At 37.1% G+C, this 21,792-nt stretch overlaps 1 protein-coding gene across 2 annotated transcripts in view; it reads right to left on the bottom strand.

The window, feature by feature from the left end:
- The window catches only part of Nop60B (dyskerin pseudouridine synthase 1 Nop60B), a 71,349-nt gene extending 58,112 nt beyond the window's left edge, over positions 1-13,237 (bottom strand). The window contains exons 1-2 of one of the 2 annotated variants that reach the window (XM_083122631.1): positions 13,131-13,237; positions 553-704 (exon numbers count right to left, since the gene is read on the bottom strand). In XM_083122631.1, coding sequence (XP_082978757.1) covers positions 553-704; positions 13,131-13,143 — 165 coding nt within the window. In that variant the 5' untranslated portion in view covers positions 13,144-13,237. Of the gene's footprint in view, positions 1-552; positions 705-3,224; positions 3,247-13,130 lie in introns of those variants that run through there. The other variant, XM_083122632.1, reaches the window with a different exon arrangement.
- Positions 13,238-21,792: the final 8,555 nt, after the last annotated feature.

Genomic DNA, 21,792 nt, shown 5'->3' with positions numbered 1-21,792 from the left:
AGCAAAAATACACTAGGAACATGGAGATAACGCACATCATAGCCAATACAACAAAAGAGTAGGCAATATTGTGAATAATGAAATGTCTGAAGTTCAAACTCTCACATCCAGAATTCCATGATAACGTTAACAACTTTAATTTCCTCAATATGCGGAGAAGATTGTATAACATAAAAAACAGTATTATATATTTATACATTATTTATTGGTTTTGATTTTTTTTTAAAAATCTACTTTATTAAAGTTCTGCAATAATAGCAAACATGTATCAAAAATCATTACAAATTACTCTGCACTTAAAAAATCAGTTATCCTTCCCAGAAAAATAGTCATATTCAGCAAAAAAAATCCTCTACTTTTGCAAGACGTTACTAGGACATTCCAATTTAGCAATTTCTACGGACTTGTTGTAACACCATGGCTTGTGGAGTTCAACGATATGACTGATATGAATTATTGAACTATTAAAATCATACCGAAAACTTACATAACACACATACTGTAAAAAAAAAAATCAAAGAAAAATGTAGCAGGAAACAACACACAACTTACTTTTAACAAAAGGGGCCAGTGAGAAGCATCGAGCTTAGCTTCTTTGTCCTGAGGTTTCACCAAAAAATCTGACTGAACTTGCACTTCTCCTAGAGTTTTGGACTTCTTTTTCTTCTTTGTTGGAGACTGTGTCTCCGAATGTTCACCTAATACTATAAACAAAGAACAATGGTAAAAACACAATATATTCAACACCATACATGTATTCACTTGTTTTCAATTTTAAAATATTTATAATTCCTTGTACAAAAGAAAACTCACATGAGCTCTTAGGAAGTTTTCACACCAAAGTGGCAAGCAACACATTGCCAATGATTTGCAGCCTACTTCACCATAATGGATAGGCCTGCATTAAACTGGTTTGTCCTCAAGTGACATGTGACACATGTTACCTGTTAGTAAAGTGCAAAAGTGCAAAAACTTTCTTAACTGGGGAAAGAAAAAATTGGTTCTCTTTGTATGTCTCTAAAATATGATAACGAGGGCTTGGAAGGTGATGACCTAAAAAATATAAAAAATGACATATAGCTAGAACAACCTTAAAATATATAAAACCTATAACAATATATTATAAACATATTCTTACTTTCCAAAGAAGCGCTCATGTGGGATGGCAAAATGGAAACGAATCCGAAAGTTCTGGATCCGAAAAATTTTAGGATCTGGAACCATCCGGATCTGGCCATTCCTAATACAGACCTGACGATAAACAGTTATCCACTTGTGAGCATGAAAGACTAATCCAGGTGCTGACTGTCTTGAGAATGTAAGGTACAAGGTAGAAATGGGCAAAATGCAAACGCTGCAGTCACGTTACCACTCTCCATATAGCCCCATTCTCTCACACGCGTACCTTCACTTGGTTGTAGCAGCACTGGCGTTCCCTGTCGTAATATATGCTGGGAACACAGCAGCCTCACATTACCTCATCGACGGCTCCTATTGGCTGTGGTTCTTGAATCAGATGCTGGAGCAACACGTGCCGGGTTCGTTTGAACTCAAAGTGATGCCATTGCCACACTAATATAGTCCATTGCGTTATGTACAGTAACTCTATGACAAGGGAGTTTTTGAACCTGGCCCACAAGAAAACAACAGCGCTTTGATTTATTCCCTGCACTAAGTTTTCTACAACCACAATGTGACATTCCAATGTAAAACATACTCGCGGATATTTTCAGAAGGCAACTTTTAATCGGTCAACCCTGGTCCAGGAATTGTAAATAAATTCAATCCCGGACTGGGAGAGAAAATCAACAAACGTAAATGAGTTCTAGACAGCGTATAACCTTTTCATACTTAAATCATTTCATTTCAGTCCAGGAACCTTTTTTCCAGAATGAATTTCAATTTGGTCCAGGAACCTTTTTTCAATAACAATATTCAACTTGGACCAAATTTAAATTGTGCGAGATAAAAGGTTCCGGATCTGCAGCGGAACCCAATAGAATTTATGGTTTCCTGGACCTCTAACAACCCTGGTATCGAGTGCCAAGCCTGGCCATAAGTGTGAACTTGATCTATTCAGTGTAGTGTTTTTATTTGTCATTAGCCAAATGTGGCCGAAAAAGTGACAAAAAAATAAGAAATATACACATGTTTTATCAAGATTATGAACTAGGGGCCTTTTTTTAATTGTAGTGCTTTTTGCTCTAGTTGCAGTGGCGGCGAATGGGTTCCAAAACTGGAGGGGGGGCAGCCCCCCACCACCAATTGCCGCCACTGTCTAGTTGTGTAGGCCTATTAACTGTATGCTTTCGTTCCCATACATCTCTAGCATGGGAGGGAACTTCACTTCCTGTTTTGAAAAAAAAAAGGTGACAATCATTGTTGTGGCTTTGAACATGAGATCTGGAACAAATATTTTTTCTCGGTATCTGTGGATCGTTTTCCACAAGACCTGACACAGAAAATTCAGTAAAGCGAAAAGATTGGAAACCAACACGAAGACGTTGGCACTTCATCACCGTTAAGTAAACCAAAGAAAAAAGTTTGGAATGATTGTTAAATTAGGCACAATTTTGGAATATTATTATATTGGGCAACAGGTGATAGGCATAGTGGCATATGTTGGCAAAAAGACGAGAACGTCCACCAGACAGATACCACGTGTTGTTGCATTCCAAGGCCATGTCTATCACCTATTATCTAACGTAACATTATTCCAAACTTTTTGTGCGGAGTGTATTGTAAGTGTTTTATAATCATAATTGTCTAATGCACGTTATGTTGACAAATTTAAAAGTTTAACTATTTATAACCATGCATGTTATCAGCCATGATATAATGCACTTGCCTTGCGGTTGTAGTTAAGCGTTCTCTCTCTCAAAACGTTAACGGGGCTATGTTTGAGTATAAAATGTCGAAAATTCTACATTTTACTGTTGCAATTTATTTCAATGTTTATAATTAATGTAAGCATTATTTCAACCTGCAGCTAAGACTTATCAATTAAATACATATATATATATATATATATCACCAACCTAAATATTGGGTAATGGTTCTGAATGTTTAATTATTTCTCGCAAGTTTCATGGGAGTATTAGGAAGTACTTTAGAATACTGGAAACGATTGTGGGAGTTAAGTTCCAAGCTTGGAGAAACTAATTAGAATAGTCAATAGTTCACTAAATATTAGTTACCAGAGAAATTTATGATTTAAAATATACCTTGCATGAGCAGGTGTTCTTGGTTTAATGTAGACTCAGTACATTTTTACAAGGATTTTCATGGGAGGCTCAACCGGGGTTCTGTGTTCGAGACCAGATATTACGTAATCAGGTGTGAAAGCATTTACGGGCTTCACTGTTATGCTGAGTTCTAAACCCACCAAACCTGTTATGCTGAGTTCTAAACCCACCAAACCTAAAATTGAAAGAATTTAGGGATATTTTATTAATGTTAAGAGCCTTAAATTTAAATTTGAACTGCCTAACTCAAGAACGACAGCATTTAGCAACAAAACCTCTTCGCATGTGGAAGTACATGGCAGCAACAGATAACAGTAAACAAATGGCTGCTCGCAAACAAAGAATCATATACGAATGTATGGAAGGGAAAAATAGTTATCCAGAAAATGTAAGTAAATACTAAGACACTGAAGTGTGTTAACAGACATAATTAGAAATCGAACCATGTATAAATTTCAGCCCAAGTTCCTTTTGTTTTAATGTGATTTCATCATTGTTACGTATGCATTTCTTACATGGTTCTATTTCGATTTATGTCTGTTAACACATACTGCAGAGATTTAGAGAATACTGTATGTTTTTTTGACATTGGTTTTTCACTTCCATATAACTCTTGCTGCCAAATTGTTCGAAGATATTGTTCAATACACGCTTTCATAGTTAGGTAGGAGGGTCAGGTTTAATTCTCTTAGAATCTTCAATTTTACAGGAGAAAGTACTTACCGAAAAGAGTTTCTGTATACTCTACGAAGGTCTCGGAAGCATTTTTTCCCCTCGCTGAATGAATTTTCGCGTAAAACCATCTATTTTTCAACATTAATGTCTCTCCGATGCACGAAACCTGTTCCATTGATGTCCTTCTACTACGTGAACCAAATTTTGTGTGCGCTTGATGATGTAACAACCGGTCAGTGTTTCCAAACACGCAGTTTTCCTACTGTGTAATGTGTAACAGTAGTATAATGTAAATGAACATGCATGTAACTGGGGCTATTTATGAATGGTTCGTGGGGCTATTTATGAATGTTTTTAACAATTTATAAAATGACAATTTTAACTATGTTTGCCTAACCTAACCTTGCCGTGCATGGTTTGTGGAGTTTTCGAACCTGGAAAAAAATATGAAATCAGTAACACAAAAGTAGGTATTTTTCGATGAAGAAGGTTGCAACACTGCATAACTACTGATCATCAACAATGCTAGTCAAGATTTCTCCGCCATATTGCGTGTAACGCTAGCAAAAACGAACAAACAAGAATTACTCGATATGTCGAAAATTGAGACTATTTGCGTGAAAAAAACGAAATGGCACCTTCAAGAATCCTTAGGAATACAGAATACTTAAGTACCAATGTGAAAAAGAAGAAAATAAAAGAATTCCAGCCGTTTCGGGGATACTTAACATTTAATAAATAATATCCCAAAATGCTTTCGTAGTTATGTTAGGTGATAGTCTGTGTAATGTGTCAAGCTTGCAAAATGGGCAGGTTTGCACAAGGTACCCCTAACATCTCATTTTAACAATAAATTTGACTTTTTCGAAATGAAAACAGTGTGGATCAGTTTTAATAAGGTTCCGAATTACTTCTACATTCACTCCCACTATTCTATCATACTTGCTGTCGCTTCTATCAATGGAGAATGTCGTGTCCATAGAAGGTAATTTTAAAGTTTCTCTTTCCCAATATAAACAATGCTTATTACTTTAAGAAAGGTTCAAATTTCGTGTGACAATGATTGCCAAAATTCCATGATGATTAGTCTTTCTGCTAGCAGAATTTGAAATCATAAAACAATCAGAACTGTTATCAAAATTACCTGTGCAGGGGTACGGAAGGTCACCAGCCCCGATAATCTTTATCCCACTTGGTCTCACAGCAGAACATGGACTGCTTTTTTCCTCTAAATAGACTAACAAAATTTTTATCCCCTGAAAGTACGTAACTTCTACTTCCACTTTGTGGTGTTACTTTTCAGATTACTATTATATTATTGCACGTAAAAAATGTTTTTCCTGCTACTAAAAGCAATGCATTTCTCCATTTGTTTGCATCCATATTGTTTACGCACAGTTGCTGTCATTTATTTCAGGGTCATCCTCTCCGCACAAGAGTGTTGCTACCTTGTGTTCCGATGTCAGACGAGGAATGCCTACGAGGTTAAGTTAGGTTCCATTAGCATAAATACAATGAAAAATCATTCTTTGAGCTAAGAGAACTAAACCAGGCTAGCCTACAATAAAAATGCTTTTTCCCGTGATGTCAGAACCCAAAATTGCTCAAGTGTTGTGCAATAAGTGAGACCCTTCGTTTCGCCGAATTAGAGTTGATTTGTTGCTCGGATTCCACCCACACGCGGACAGTTCATTATTTCAGATGAGGAATGCTTACAAGGTTAGGTTAGGCCTGTTAGGTTGGGTTCCAATAGCATTGAAAAATGTTTTTCCTGCTACTAAAAGCACTGCATTTCTCTATTCGTTGGCATCCACATTGTTTACGCACAGTTTCTTTCATTATTTCAATGAGGAATGCCTACAAGGTTAGGTTAGGTTTATTAGCATAAATTCAATGACAAATTATTATTCAGGCTAAGAGAACTAAACATAGCAGTAACATTATAGTATAGGGGTGACGGATTTCTTCAAATTTACAGGAGAAAGTACGTGAATGTAGTTTTGATCCATTTTAATGCGAATACATGTTGTTTTCTGCGAAAATCTCTGTCCGACATGCTGTTTCTGCTGCCGCCATTTGCTTTCTGCACGAGAGCACAATGTTCCGTGTGTTGGATGAGGTAACCCCATAGTCAGTGTTTCAAACTCGCCTTGTTTTCACTAGAACAGGACGTGTCTAGTATTTTTATTTTTTTTAACTATGCTTGCATAACCAAACTTAACCTAACCTTACAGAAAATGGGGTAAATGTCTGTTATATCGGAGACACATTTCTTCATTTTTACAGAAGAAACTACTTACGGAAATGAGTTTCTGTAGTATTTTGAAAGTTCGTGGAGGTATTTTCTCACCGTAGAATGCTGCACAACAAGAAATAAGCACTATTGATATAATAAACTTTCATTTTGTGCAAAGCGACAACATTATGCCATTGTTTCCATTATGTACCTGTAGATGGCGCAAGTGTCAAAGTCACGCGGTCTCGCCAATGTTTCCAAACGTGATTTTTCTTACCAGAATTTTTTATTTTAATTTTTTTAACTATGCTTACCTAACCTAACCTTGTCGGAAATGGTTCGTGGGGCTATCGCTATCATGAATGGTTTTTGGGGCTATCCATCACTGGTTTGTGACGACATAATGAACACGAAAGTGTGTATTTTTCGGTTAAGAAGGTTGAAACACTGCATACCCACTCCAAATCGACAAAACACAAGCACGACACATCATGATCCACAGCTGTGCACGCCATATTGTATGTTCCGCAACGGAAGAAAGGACCCAAAAGAATTACTCGTAATGTGAAAAATTGAAATTATTTTTGTGTAAAAAGCATTTTGGCACCTTCAACTATGTTCCTCAATACACAATTGGGTAATTGTCTGTTATATCGGAGACACATTTCTATCGAATATTTTCAGTATTAAATGGTTCGTACTTACCAATTGTGTATTGCGGAACATAGTTGAAGGTGCTATTATGCTTTTTACACAAAAATAACTTCGATTTTTTACATTACGAGTAATTCTTTTGGGTCCTTTCTTCCGTTGCGGAACATAGAATATTTTGCGCACAGCTGAGGATCATCACGCGTCGTGCTTGTGTTTTGTCGATTTGGAGTGGGCATGCAGTGTTGCAACATTCTTAACCAAAAAATACCTACTTTCGTGTTAATTATGTCATCACAAACCATTGACGGATACCTCCAAAAACCATTGACGGATAGCCCCGAAAACCATTCACGCTAGCCCCAAAAACCATTCACGATAGCCCCAAAAACCATTCACGTTAGCCCCACGAACCATTTCCGGCAAGGTTAGGTAAGCACAGTTAAAAAAAAAATAAAAAAAATTCTGGTAAAAAAAAGGCACGTTTTGAAACACTTCTTCCTCTCGCGAGACCGCGTGACTTTCAACACTCACGCCATCTGCAGGTTCATAATGGAAACAACGGCATAATGTTGTCGCTTCGCACAAAAGGCTACTTTATTACATCAAAAGTGCTTATTTTCTGTTGTGCAGCATTCCATAGTGACAAAATACCTCCACGAAGTTTGATAAATGCAACAGAAACTAATTTCCGTAAGTAGTTTCTCCTGTAAATTTGAAGAAAAGTGTCTCCAATATAACAGACATTTAGCCACAATTGGTAAGTACGAACCATTTAAAACTGAAAATATCCGATAGAAATGTGTCTCCGATATAACAGACATTTACCGAAAATGGTTTTTGGGGCTAACATGAATGGATTGTTGGGCTAACGTGAATGGCTTGTGAGGCTAACATCAATGGTTTGCGAAGTATTAGCATAATTTCAAATCCTAGCACGAAAGTAGGTATTTTCTGGTGAACGAGGTTGCAACACTGCATATAACGACAAAACACTCTCACAACGTGCCCTGAACCAGTATGCTATCGGCCAGCATAATGTGTTACAGAATCGAAATAACAAATGTAAATGTAAGAAATAGACATTATCTGACTTAGAAATGCATTATTTCACCTTAGGAAATGTGCCGCATTCCAAAATAGTATGTACGTTACGTTAAAAAAACATAGTTTATTTCGTTTTTTTCTCGATTTACATACCTGACCGCCAATTATTACAAGAAGATTCGTGATTAGGAGTTGACAATTAGTGAGTAGGCGAAATTTCATAGAAATTGCAGAGTGGTCCGGTATTGTAAACTAGTTCCGTAATAATTGGCGGTCAAGTATGTAAATCGAGAAAAAAATGAAATAAACTATATTTTTTAACGTAACGTAACACAGTAGCTCCACGGAAGATGCCATTTTACCAACATGAAGAAATCAACGTGCAATACACTGTATAGTTCTCTAAGCCAAAATATTAATTTTTCTTTGTATTTATGCTAATGGAACCTAACCTAACAGGCCTAACCTAACCTCGTAGGCATTCCTCGTCGTGCATAAAGGAAGACCATTAAGGGATATCGAAAGAAAGATGGTTCCGAATTGCTGTGTATGGACAATCACCGTGGTAAATAGCAAGGTTATTTTACAAGTTCTACACGTAAATGTACAATTTTAACAAGTGACCGCAAAATATGAACTACAGATACGTCATCAGGACACCAAAATTAGTAAGTAGGTGAAATTTTATAGAAATTGGAGAGTGATCCGGTATTGTAAACTCATGCCATTATTACAAGAAGATTCGTGATTAGGAGTTCACAATTAGTGAGTAGGCGAAATTTCGTAGAAATTGCAGAGTGGTCCGGTATTGTAAACTCGTTCCTAGTATGTTAGCAATGTAAAAAAGTGTGAAATATATGATTTATGTGTGTCTCCCCCATACTATAATAGTACCAACCTAGCTACCTAACAACGTAGGCATTTTTTTACTTTCACTAGATTTGTACAGGAATGTGCGCCACCATGTCACTATTTCCTTCCAAGAGAGCCGAACCTGGATACGTATTTCTAGGTTTTTTTTAACAACATTTTTTTCCGCACCTTCAAACTTACTTTTCCCGATTACTAACTCCAAAACATTACCAAAAAATTATGAACCACGTTCCTCCTAAGCTAGGGTGACCAGACATACTCTCTTTAAGGATATTATACTCTTTTAGAGGTTCATATACTCTATACTCTTTTCAATTTTCAAAAATCCCCAAATATACTCTTTTCCTTGCTATTTAATTTCATTCATTAAATGAATGAATGCCTTAAAATCCACAGAACAGAAAACGTCAAGATGTCAACAAACGGAAGTATTTACTCCTTGACTAAAGAATTTCAAATGAACAATTTCAAGTGTCATTTTCATATTCCATCAACAAGCAAAACATATTTCAAATTCATTGGAATTTAATGATAATGATTAGGGCTGAGCCGATACCGATACTCTTACCGATTCCCACCGATACCGATACTTGAAAATTGCAATAATTAAAATTTGTTCAAAATATTGATCAATATTGGTGTGCAAATATTTTCCTCCAATTATATGCATCAACATACCAAGAAATTTGCTTTAGAATATTCAAGAATTGCATCAGAATATTAAAATAGATATTATGTAGTCACAAAATATAGTTTTTCGTGCAAAATTAAAAGGATGTTTTAATTTTGCATAATTTCCAGTATAATTAGACTGTCAAGAAGTCGAGCGGGATTTTTGCGGACCCCGTGAAAGACCAAAATGCCGGAAAGTATCGGCTGGTATCGGTAGCTGAATTCCAACCGATACCACTGGTATCGGCCGATACAGAAAGAAAAAGAAAAAAATCAATGATGGGTAAGTGGAGGTCAGTGTGCAAAGATTTAGTACAGGCTGGGTCAAATTTAAAAGTGATTGTGCCTCTTATAAAATTCTTGTTTACTCTGCCTGGTACAAATGTTGGTTGTGAAAGACTCTTCAGTGTTACTAAATTTATTGGCGAGAGGAAAAACGTACACACCTGGTGTCAACAGTTGAACAAGTAATGAAAGCGAAATTCAATATGGACCTGTGAAGAGTTTGGTCTGGCAATAAAGTACGATTTAAACATACTGAAGAAAGCAAAATCATCCCAGAAGTATGAACGATGGTGCCATTGGTGAGTAAGTATTTGTAATTAGCTAATTACATTAGACCCATATGTAATTTGAATCTGTAGAGTGTAGGCCTATATTATAGGGGGGTATAATAGAAGCAATAACAAATAGCCACCCTTACTTTTGTTTTATTTTTACGTTTTGTGCATGCGCACCTTCAACCTATAGACTATACTCTTTTTGGTCAACAAATATCTGGTCACCCTACCTAAGCAGCCCACATTCTGCAGTCTTACCGATTCTTTTTATCCAGGAGCATCAACTGAATGATAAGAGCATTTCGGGACAATATTTTAAAAAGTACTACACATTACAGTAATATATCAATTTAAAAAAAGAGTTTTGAAAGGGGCTCAATCAAATACCTCTCGTATTTGCAACAAGCAACGTGTAAAAAAAATGTTCGTAATGGAGAATTCAAACTTCTGCGTGTGTAAAATGCCGGGATGTTTCTCGTGATCGGCTAGTTATCTAATTTGTAATATTATGTTTCATATTTCGGTAACATTATCGTATGGGTAAAACGGATTCCTTCAAATTTCCTTCAAATTTACAGGAGAAAGTACTTACGGAAATCATTTTCTTGAGCGTTTTGGAAGTTCCTGAATGTAGATTTGATCCATTTTAATGTGAATGCGTTTTGTTTTCTGCGAAAATCTCTGTCCGACACGCTGTTTCTGCTCCCGCCATTTGCTTTTTGCATGAGAGTGCAATGTTCCGTGTGTTAAGACGATGCAACCCCGTAGCCAGTGTTTCAGCCTCGCCGTGTTTTCACTAGAACCACCTGTCGAGTTCGGAACAAGCCATTTTTCCCGAATGGGTGTCACTTATCGCACAACATTGTAGCAACATTGTGTTCGGACGTCACAGGAGATAACTGTTTTTACAATTTTTGTTTGCAAAAATGCTAATGGAACCTAACCTAACAGGCCTAACCTAACCACGTAGGCATTCCTCGTCTGACGTCAATATTCAAGGTTGCAAGATTGTTGTGCGTAAAGGAAGAGAATTAACGAATTACGAAAGTAGGATGGTTCCGACCCGAATGGGTGTCACTTATCGCACAACACTGTAGCAACATTGTGTTCTGACGTCACAGGAAAGATCTTTTTCATGTTAGGCAATACAAGCTAACGCGTCTCTTAGCGAAAATAATAATTTTTCTTTGTATCTATGCTAATGGAACCTAACCCAACAGGCCTAACCTAACCACGTAGGCATTCCTCGTCTGACGTCAATATTCAAGGTTGCAAGAGTGTTGTGCGTAAAGGAAGGGCATTAACAAATTTCGAAAGAAAATAATAATTTTTCTTTGTATCTATGCTAATGAAACCTAACCCAACAGGCCTAACCTAACCACGTAGGCATTCCTCGTCTGACGTCAATATTCAAGGTTGCAAGAGTGTTGTGCGTAAATGAAGAGCATTAACAAATTTCGAAAGAAAATAATAATTTTTCTTTGTATCTATGCTAATGGAACCTAACCCAACAGGCCTAACCTAACCACGTAGGCATTCCTCGTCTGACGTCAATATTCAAGGTTGCAAGATGGTTGTGCGTAAAGGAAGAGCATTAACAAATTTCGAAAGAAAGATGGTTCCGACCCGAATGGGTGTCACTTATCGCACAACACTCTAGCAACATTGTGTTCTGACGTCACAGGAGAGACCTTTTTCATGTTAGGCAATACAAAGGTAACGCGTCTCTTAGCGAAAATATTATTTTTTCTTTGTATTTATGCTAATGGAACCTAACCTAACAGGCCTAACCTAACCACGTAGGCATTCCTCGTCTGACGTCAATATTCAAGGTTGCAAGAGTGTTGTGCGTAAAGGAAGAGCATTAACGAATTGCGAAAGAAAGATGGTTCCGAATTGCTGTGTATGGACAATGAACGTGGTAAATCGCAAGGTTATTTTACAAGTTCTACACGTAAATGCGACGTATTAGCATAATTTCAAATAGGGACACGAAAGTAGATATTTTCCGGTGAACGAGGTTGCACCACTGCATAAATCGACAAAACACTCTCAGAACGCCCCCAAAACCAGTATGCTATCACGGCCATAATGTGTTACAGATTCGAAACAACAAGTAACAGTAAGTACTCGTAAATAGAGAAAATAAACATTATCTTAGTTAGAAATGCATTATTTCGCCTTAAGAAATGTTCCGCAACACGTTAGCAATGTAAAGAAGTCCGAAATATATGATTCGTAGGTGTTTCACCCATACGATAATAGTACCCATATTTCTTTATCTCGGCTACGAACGTTAATCAGCATTTTTTTCGGAATGTAATTTTGATTCATTTTAATGCGAATGCATGTGGTTTTGTACGAAAATCTATTTCCGACGCGCTATTGCAGCTGCCGCCATTTGCTTCCTGCATGAGAGCACAATACGCTCTCGTATTGTCCGTATATGCTAAATTGAACGAAAGGAGTGCTAATGGAACCAAACCTAACAGGCCTAACCTAACCTAGTAGGCATACCTCGTCCCCGTGATGGTTTGTGGGGCTATCGTGAATTTTTGGGCTAACGTCAATGGTTTTTCTGGCTCAAGGAACGATCAACGGTAAGCTATCGCCATGTTGTGTGTGGAAATAAACAAGAACAGTAAGTACTCGTAAATGTAAGAAATATACATTACTTTCCTAACAAATTCAATTATTTCACCTAAATAAGTGTTCCGGAATGCAGAATAGTACGTTAGCAATGTAAAAAAGTGCGAAAGAAATGATTCCCAGGTGTCTCAGGTATAGTAAAGTAGTACAATTTTTTCTATAACCGCACTAGTCTTGTTTGCTTGATTTTTTCTTTGTGGAGTTCCACATTTTCATAGGCAATATTTAATGGACAACACGATTCTTCTTTCTTCTCTGAAGGTCTACAATAATGTGCAGCATTAATAAAAGTATTTATTTAAACAAATACAACTATACTACCGAATGGCTAAGTCTGCATTTGTTTCTTTGAGAAAAGGACATGCTTTTAGATGGCAGACAAACTAGTACTAAAAAACATTTTGGAATATATATTTAAAACGATAAATCCTGCCTTATATTGAGTACTTTCATTAACTAACAGTTTTTTAAAAAACAATGTTTGTTACGGTAATTAAATTTGCCAAACAAAACCGGTCTCACCATATTCGTCCATTCTTCAAAGAACACGTGCGTTTCGACGCGTGCGACGTTGCCGGCCATAAGCAAAGCGCGAAGGAGTTACACTGTGTATTTGCTTTCCTTTTATACAACGTATTCATTCCATTGGTTCCCTGTTGATTGAGAACTTCGATTTATTTTTGGTAGTGTATGCTGCCACGTTCTTTTTCTGCTGTAACCCAAAACAGACATGCGCGTGGCAGCAGACTCGGTCTTTGTTTTATCGCGATTTCATCATGCTATGTATGCAATTACGTCTGTAACAGATAATGTGAAATTTTAGCATAGAAAAGTTAGCTAATAGAAGTGGAAGCTACATTTAAAACCTCGCTGCGCTTGGAAATTGCAGTTCCGTCGGTGGCCAATAGATGGCGCGGCCGTTTTCTCTTGCTGTTTCCAGCTCAAATTGGGGAGAGAGCTCATTCGGTGACAGTCCCGTGGGTTTCAAACGTCAGATCTCTTGTATCCCAGCAAGGCTGTTACCAATGGCAAGGGCTTTTTCGCTGGTTCCCTTCCAAGCACCGCTGTTAGGGGTGGGGTGAAGAGATGGGATGGGTGATGCGTTTCCGCCACCGCAAAGTTCTTCGGAATCTTTTACTCGAAAGTAAGGTTGCCTTTCCTATGCAATTGTTAACAGATTCTTTGAGTGTTTATTTGAAGGCGAAATTGGGAATGTAAAATGTAGGCATTTTCAACTGGCGCCTGAATTTTCAAATCCAGTTGTCAAAAAACTTTTTTTTTTAAATATTTCAACTTCGCTTGTGGAAATTTCCATTACCACTTTTGAAATGACGAGTACAGTGTGTGGGCCTCCCCGATGGCGCAGTGGTAGCGTCGTCGCCTTCGATACCCGGTGGAGCTACAAGTGGTTCGGATCCCACTTTAAACTGTAGGTCTACTCCCGATTGGCCTGAGCAAAAAGAAAAAATAATAACTCATACTGAAGTACAAACTGGGAGCGGCGAATTCCATGCACCGGCGCAACAATCATTTCTTGACTGCAACAATCTTTACTCGACCTCGCCGCACAAGAAATGAAAATGAAGTGAATAACTTGAAATTCAAATAATTTTTGTTTTACTTAGCTCGAAATAAAATCGTTTCTTTAAGATAGGGTGACCATTCGTCTCGTTTTGACCGGGAGAGTCCCGTTTCATAGGCGTGTCCCAGTCGTCCCGTCGATATTATACAAGAAACACTATTTGTCCCGTTTTTTAAAAGTCTAGGAATTTGCTTGAAAACCAAGTCTAAATTTGAGAGATTCTTAGAAAGAATGTCTTTGTAGTTTGTACTTGATACAGTGTCTGAAGAAGACCTTGCTAGAAGGATGAAACGTTACGTTTAGTTTATGTTTTTAATAAAATAAATTACTGCCTTGGTCAGCATATTTAGTTTTTCATAATATGTAACATAAATGTTCCAAACCAGGGAGCGGAATACCGGGGGGACGGGGGGAATTCCTCCCACCAAAGATCTTGTCTTGAAATTCCCCCCCACCAAATTCTTCCGTGGGGGGAGTTTTTGTTTTAACAACAAATATAAACAATTAGTTTGAGATTCGAATATACATAACTGGAATAATATCCAGAACATACAAAAAGAACGGACAACAAAGTTCCTCACCTCTAAGGACACTAAACCCAGCAATCCCCATTCCCCAGAACACAGAAATTAGACCGACTTGTTATTTCTTCTCCATTTCTCATCGTCTTTCGTTAGCAACCACGAAGTACATAGATATATTAATAAAACACGTAATAGCATTTATATGTGAATTTTATACATGAAACTATTATCATCTTAATATATCTTATTTTTTATCCCTCCTGCCTTATGCAAATCATTGTTCATCTATATGCAATTATACATTTTGAATGAAAGACAGTCGATATAATATATTGTATATTTTATTAAATAATTTGCGACATTTAATGACATTATATATATATATATGGGTCGGGTCATTCATTCCATGTCAAATCAAGCAGGAGTTGACTGACCCTCATAGTCACGATGTTGATGATATTTCGGACACAGTTTTGCTTTGCTCCAAAACCTGTGAAAGGATTTTGCTGAAATATGATTATTACGAATTATATGAGGGTTGTTCAAAATGTGATATTTGAGCAACATGCTCTTTTCAATTAAGTATATCTCGGGAACGAAGGAAGATACAGAAGCGTTCTTGAGCTCATTGTAAAGAGGAAAAACGGTTGCATATTATGAGATGATAAAATGTTGAAACTTTGTAAAATTTGAACACACTATTCAAATGTTCAAATTTCAAGTTTGAACAGCTCAAAACATCCCCCCCCATCGATTTTTCTAATTTTCGAATATTTTTAACTACCATCCTTCCTCTTCATACTAAGAAAGTTTTATCGAGGTGTTTTTTTTTATATAAGGGAGAAAAATGAATTTGAAATTTGTCCTGCATCAGCAATGAACTGAGCTGCAGCGTCCCTATAATGAGACTTCTCATTTGTGTCGCGCTAGAGGATATACGTACATACGTACTGTTCAGGGACAGATGATATTCCTCTAGATAATTGGCTTCATTTTATGCTGTTATTGCTAATTTATACGTTACTGTTTTCATATTTTTAGCCGCGTTCATGGGGACGAGATATGGGAGTGTTGTGAAAACTTCTGTGTTAGCCAAAACAATTAAGTTGAAAACGACGAATGTTGGGAATGATTCCGTAAAAGATGGATTTTGGTCAGTTGTTAGACCTCTACTAGAAGAAAAAAATCTCAAAAGTTCAGGCCCTTCTCCCCTGTGCTTCCCCTCAAGCATCGGATTCACAGACTCTTAGTTACTGGCTTATATCTAAGCAGTTATTTTTTGTATTAAACTTTTGATCCTCATTAGATAGACTGAAGAAAAGGTAATGTTTCGTTGTTCAATAATGCGTAACGATCTGTAGGATTTTATGTTTTGGTAATGAACGATACCCCTGTAAGATTGGATCACATATAAAGACGAATTCAAAGGAATTATTTTCCGGAATCATCGTAACAATCTGTAGAATCTTTTTAATGTAACGTACGTACAACGAACTCTAAAATCCCAGACATTTAGCCATCACCTTTCCAATCAGGAAATTGCTAGAACCATCTAAGGAATGAATGTCTTGTCAGACATTGCCGAGCTTCCTTGATCGCCATCGCTGCAAACAGGTGTAAACGATCGCAATCAAGGAAGAGTCTAGAGCTCGTAACTGAGTCGGCATTACTGAGTAAATTCGATTGGAATAAATGTCTGGAAGGAGAGAGGTCAGTGGTCAGTTCTAAGTCAGTCAATTGAGGAGCGAGTACGAGCATATGGTACGAGGATTACGAAGAGAGATAAAAGGACGCCTTGGGGAGACCGTGTCGAGGCGAGTCGCAAGTCAGACTCTTTGTATAGTCTCGAGCGTAACCTCTCATCGCATATCTTCAGCTGTAGTGCAGAGACAAGTAGGCTATACCCTTTCCAATAAGCCATGTTGATCTAGTCTTTGGGGGTTTAAAACTCAAGTGGTGTGTCTTGCCACACGTAGGGTTACCAGACGTCCGGTTTTTCCTGGACATGTCCTACATTTTAGCCTTATGTCCGGCGTCCGGGTGGGATTTGAAAAATATCATAAATGTCCTACATTTTGAGCGTCACATAATATTAATTAGGAAAATAGGTAACAGAAAGAAATCATGCAAGGTACAAGTCTATGGACAACGCTTCCAAACTCAATAGTGAAATTTATTTTGATTCAGTCATTGATGTCCGTGTGCACGAACGAAGATCAAATTTTAAACTCGGATCGGGAAAGGATCACTGGAAAATTCCATTGCACGAAGACGTTTCAACACTTGATCGCGATCTAGGAACATCAAAACGAGTTTATCTTCTGATCGGCCATTCGCGACCGTTTTGGTGTGTGATTCTGGTTCACGATACTGACCTTTCGACTGCAGGCAGTTGTTGTTTAATATAAAAACAGCGGAAAGTGATATCGAGGGCGTGCAAACGCTTGAGATGTTGGATGTACAATGCTGATAATTCGAGAACTATGTAAACTAAAAACTGCCAAAATAATAATAATAATTTGTGGTTCTGTGGTGCAAAGTCGAAATGTTTTTAAATACTGTACTTTCTATCCCAGAAAACAAAACATATATAAATGCCATATATTACGTGCAAGGTAAATTAGAACAGAGCAATGTTTACGATATTTTTACATGGTGTTGGAAATATGATTGTATAAATTTACGAAACATACATGTTACTGGCTATTTACACGACAATACAAATATATAAGAATTAAGAAATGAAAAATTCAAATACTTACCACAATACAGTAATAATAGAAATGATAATAATATATATTTATTTCGGGCGAGGTTCAGTGTACGCTGTTCTCTCAAAATCGAATGCATTTCGTAAGGCATTAAAGTTCCGTAGAAGAAGGTTCCATGCTTTCTCCTCCTTTTGTGTTGTGCCGCCAGTTCTTTTTTAATATCATTATTTCTTTACACTCCACTACATCCTTGTACATATTGACAAGGTTAATTAGTACATCTCTCAAATTCAGAGAAGTTTGCAGCCCGAATTATCTTTTTCTCCTACATGTTGATACTTTACCACATCACATTACTCTATGGGGTTCTTGATTGTCATTTGTTTTAGCCAACCAATCAGGTATAGCCTTACAAATTAATCTCGGATCAGTTGAACGGAATCTCCTGAACGTCATTTTTCGTTGGTGCAATGCAAATCTTTAAACCAAGTTCATTTAGTGTGGATTAAAATTGATCTCGTTCATCTGAACTTCGAAATAATCGGCTTTGGTGCACGCGGCCATGAGTCATTGCCCAAAAAGAAAAAAAAAGTTTGTCCTGCTATTGAACAAACAGGAAAACGGAAGCACTTAATGAACAAAGTTTTGGGACCACTATCTGATAACGTCACTGTTCAATGCCTGAGCAGAATTTCTTGCCTTAGGGTGTATACTGATGGAACAAGGTGTTGCCCATTCTTATTCAATACTCAATACAATTTGATTGTAAAGCAGGGGTATAGATAACAAAATCATTCAAGGTGTCTGCCAGTCAAGAAAGTCATGGTAGTCAAGAAGAAGTAAAGAAATTAACAAGTAGGTCAAGAAGTCAATAAAAAGGCAATAAATTATTCTTGTGGTCAAGAAGTTTTGCTATCATAATGACTGATTGGTTGATTTAGTTTATTTTACTTCACTTTTTTCTGTCCCTTTGGCTAATCGCAGGGATGAGGATGAATGGTGGTAAGATAAGATAAATGAAGGGACAGTCACAAATATATAGGGACAGCCGACACAAGCCCCACATAAGTTAATACTGGCTGTGAGTCCAGACGCCAAAGATTCGCTTATCTGCCAAACACAGTTCAGGATGCATTAATACGAGAAAGCAGATCTAATTCTCTTCTTAAATTCAGCTTCAGTTTTTATCCTAACTGGCTCTTTATTAGGGTTTTTCATTAAATAAATATTTATTTTCTTAAATACTAATTTTCAACTTTACCTAATTAGGGGTCGAATAAATAGACATTAAGATTGATTGATTGATTGAATTGCTTTATTTTACTTCGCTTCTTTTGCCACTTTTGGCTAATTTGCGAAGATGGGGATGAGTGATGATATGATGAAATTGATGAATGGACACTCATAAACATCCATGCCCAGGCCAGGATTCGAACCCGGAACCCCCTGGCGTCGTAGCGCGATGTGCTAATCACTCTGCCACGGGGGCTGGCTAGACATTAAGAAAAACTGAAAAAAGGTATAGAAAAGTCCAGAAAAAGTCAAGAATTCTGGATGTGTTATTTTGGTAGACACCCTGGACACTACTCAAGATGAAACTTCTCGAACCACTTTCAATTACGGTAACTGCTGAATATTTGTTTGCCATTACAGGTCATAATTCAAATGTTGAGAGAGTACTTTCATTACCATCAGCACAACAGACTCACGAGAGAAATTATTTTTTCATGAAATCTGTAAAATGTTTGTTTGGTACTGGTCCCTATAATTTCAAAGAGTTTGACTGTCCACTCTAACATAAATAGTGTTTGACTAAACCTGAAATTTTGATAAAAAATGTCTCCTCTGAGAAGTACCGCTTAAATCATGTAGTGAGAGGTGCATTGATTAGTATGATTGCAAGTTTTGAAATTTTGCATTTAAAAATTCATTAAGAATTCATTTTTTTAAAACTGAAAAGTGTCACTTTTCAACTACTTTCTAAAGTGTTCTATAGAAATAAGTATTATTTATTGAGAATGTTTTGTGTCCTACATTTTGGGACAGCATGTCCTACATTTCCCATACAGCGATCTGCTAACCCTAGCCACACGTATGTGTTTAGTCAGTGCCGCTTGCACCTTACCATCAGGTTTGCCATGAACAGCGAGTATGCCAATAGTTGGGGCGATGAATGATGAATGAGCTACATTACCCATAGTACGATCCCACGTGGCGATAGATGCGGCTTCTAGCGCGCAACGTGACGTCGTAACGTCTAGAGAATGATATGTTGTTGGAGATGCGGGATATTCATTTATTTCAATTCGAAATAAATGAAAATTGTAAGGATAGGCAATGATACGAATGTAAGTGTTTTTCACGTTATGTAAGAAATCATCTTTTAAAATATAGACAAGTCTTGTCTTCCCCTGTAAAATAGAGACAAGTCTTCCTGTACTTTTAGAATTTTCTCCATTGTAACTATATCAAATAAATTATGAGACAGAAAATTATTTGGAATAAAAATTATAGCCTAATTTATAAGCGTTAAACTGCTATAAGTTTTAATGTATTTAATCAAAGAATCGCCATAAGATGTGTCTCCAGATAGAGGACTTCGTACCCAACATCTTGATCACTGTCCAGCGGCTAAGTCCCTAATGATTGACGAATTATTACACTTTTTGATAAAAGCAAGAGACTTGGTAGTATAATTGTTATGCCATTTAAGGAATTTTCAGTCGAGGAGCCAATCGCTATGTGCGTGCTGATGCCTCCCATGTTCAAAATAGTCCACCGTATTAGATACTTTTGGTTTGATATTTCTCGGGAACTGTGACGCCTGTCAATGTCTGGTTTTCTCAGAAGTGCTCCAAATAGTATAAACTTTCACACTAAATCAATAAATCAATTTTGAAAAATAAACTAGAATTTTGTAAAATACTCATTTTTAAAGTATTTTATGAGAATAACTGCGTATTGAAAATTTTGTTGATGGTTATCTTCTTATATTTTCAGTCATATAAATTAGAGCTCATTCCAACATCTCGAATTGAGGTCTCAAGCAATAAAATTTTGTATAACTGTCATTTGTCCAGTAACTTTATAAATATAAAAATAGTATATTAAGAGGAAATGATGCCTCTCGCCCGAGCGCGACCGTCTCCCCCTCCCTTTCCTAGAAAAACGAGTTTTCCCCGTTTATTTGTAAAAGAAGTAATCAATTCCACTCCTCCGTAACTATTGGACTTACGACCTTCATATTTTTATGGGACACTTTTCAAAGGTCTATTTCATAATCTATTCACTCAAATTCTCTGTAGCACTAATGATTTCATACTTGATTTTAATTATATTGAGTTTGGTAACAACGTACAATTGCCTCGCTAAATGGTCGGCTTCTCACTTTCCGATTCCGTTTTCTTCCTCATTTTCAGCGAGGGTAAACAAAACAGAGGGGAAGGGGGGTGAACTGCCTCCTCCAGAATAAATAGCCTCGGCCTTTTACCATAGCCATGACAGGGGCAGCGTGACAAAATTCGCAGCAGCAGCTTCTATTCTCCACTTGCTTGTGACCACAGGAGCACAGAGCAGATGGTAGGTTGGTTAATCTATCCCAGTGGTTCTCAACCTTTTCGATTGATTGATTGATTTGGTGTTTTAAGTCCACTTTATGCACAGTGAGGCTAATTGGGACTGGACCTACAGTTTAAAGTGGGATCCGAACCACTTGTGCCTCCACCGGGTATCGAACCCGGGATCCCTTGATCACAAGGCGACGACGCTACCACTGCGCCATCGGGGAGGCCTCTCAACCTTTTCGAGACCGCGGCCTAGTATTTTTTTATTTTATAGGACGATGCCTAATCCCAACAAATTTATTCGTAAATACTTTTCAATTTTTTATAGTTCATACTAACAATTGGAAAGTATGGTATAATCATAAAAACTGACAAATATAAATTTAAATTAGTTACCAATCACTGGACCAATGCAATATTATAGCATATAAGTTCCTCAAGCCATCATCAGTAAATTAATTTCTGTTCATTATTATTGACAAACCCTTTTCTGATCAAAAATATATAATATTATTCCGTATAAAATTGATTATTGTATTATTAAATTGATTGGTTTTAATTGTGTTGCTTTTAATTAAACTGCCGGCCCCCGTGGCGGAGTGCTTATCACATCGCGCTACAATGACAGGGGTTCTGGGCTCGAATTCCGGCCTGGGCATGGATGTTTGTGAGTGTCCATTTATCAATTTCATCTTATCATTCCTCATCACCATCCTCGCAAATTAGACAAAAATGGCACAAAAGGCGAAGTAAAAGAAAGCAAATCAAATCAATAATTTTAATTAAAACTGTACTCACTATAGA

Source organism: Lepisma saccharinum, chromosome 5, assembly GCF_977018435.1.
Source record: "Lepisma saccharinum chromosome 5, izLepSacc3.1, whole genome shotgun sequence".
NCBI lineage: Eukaryota > Metazoa > Arthropoda > Insecta > Zygentoma > Lepismatidae > Lepisma > Lepisma saccharinum.
The sequence above is the reverse complement of the archived record's forward strand: the minus strand, read 5'-3'. Positions and strand labels throughout refer to the sequence as shown.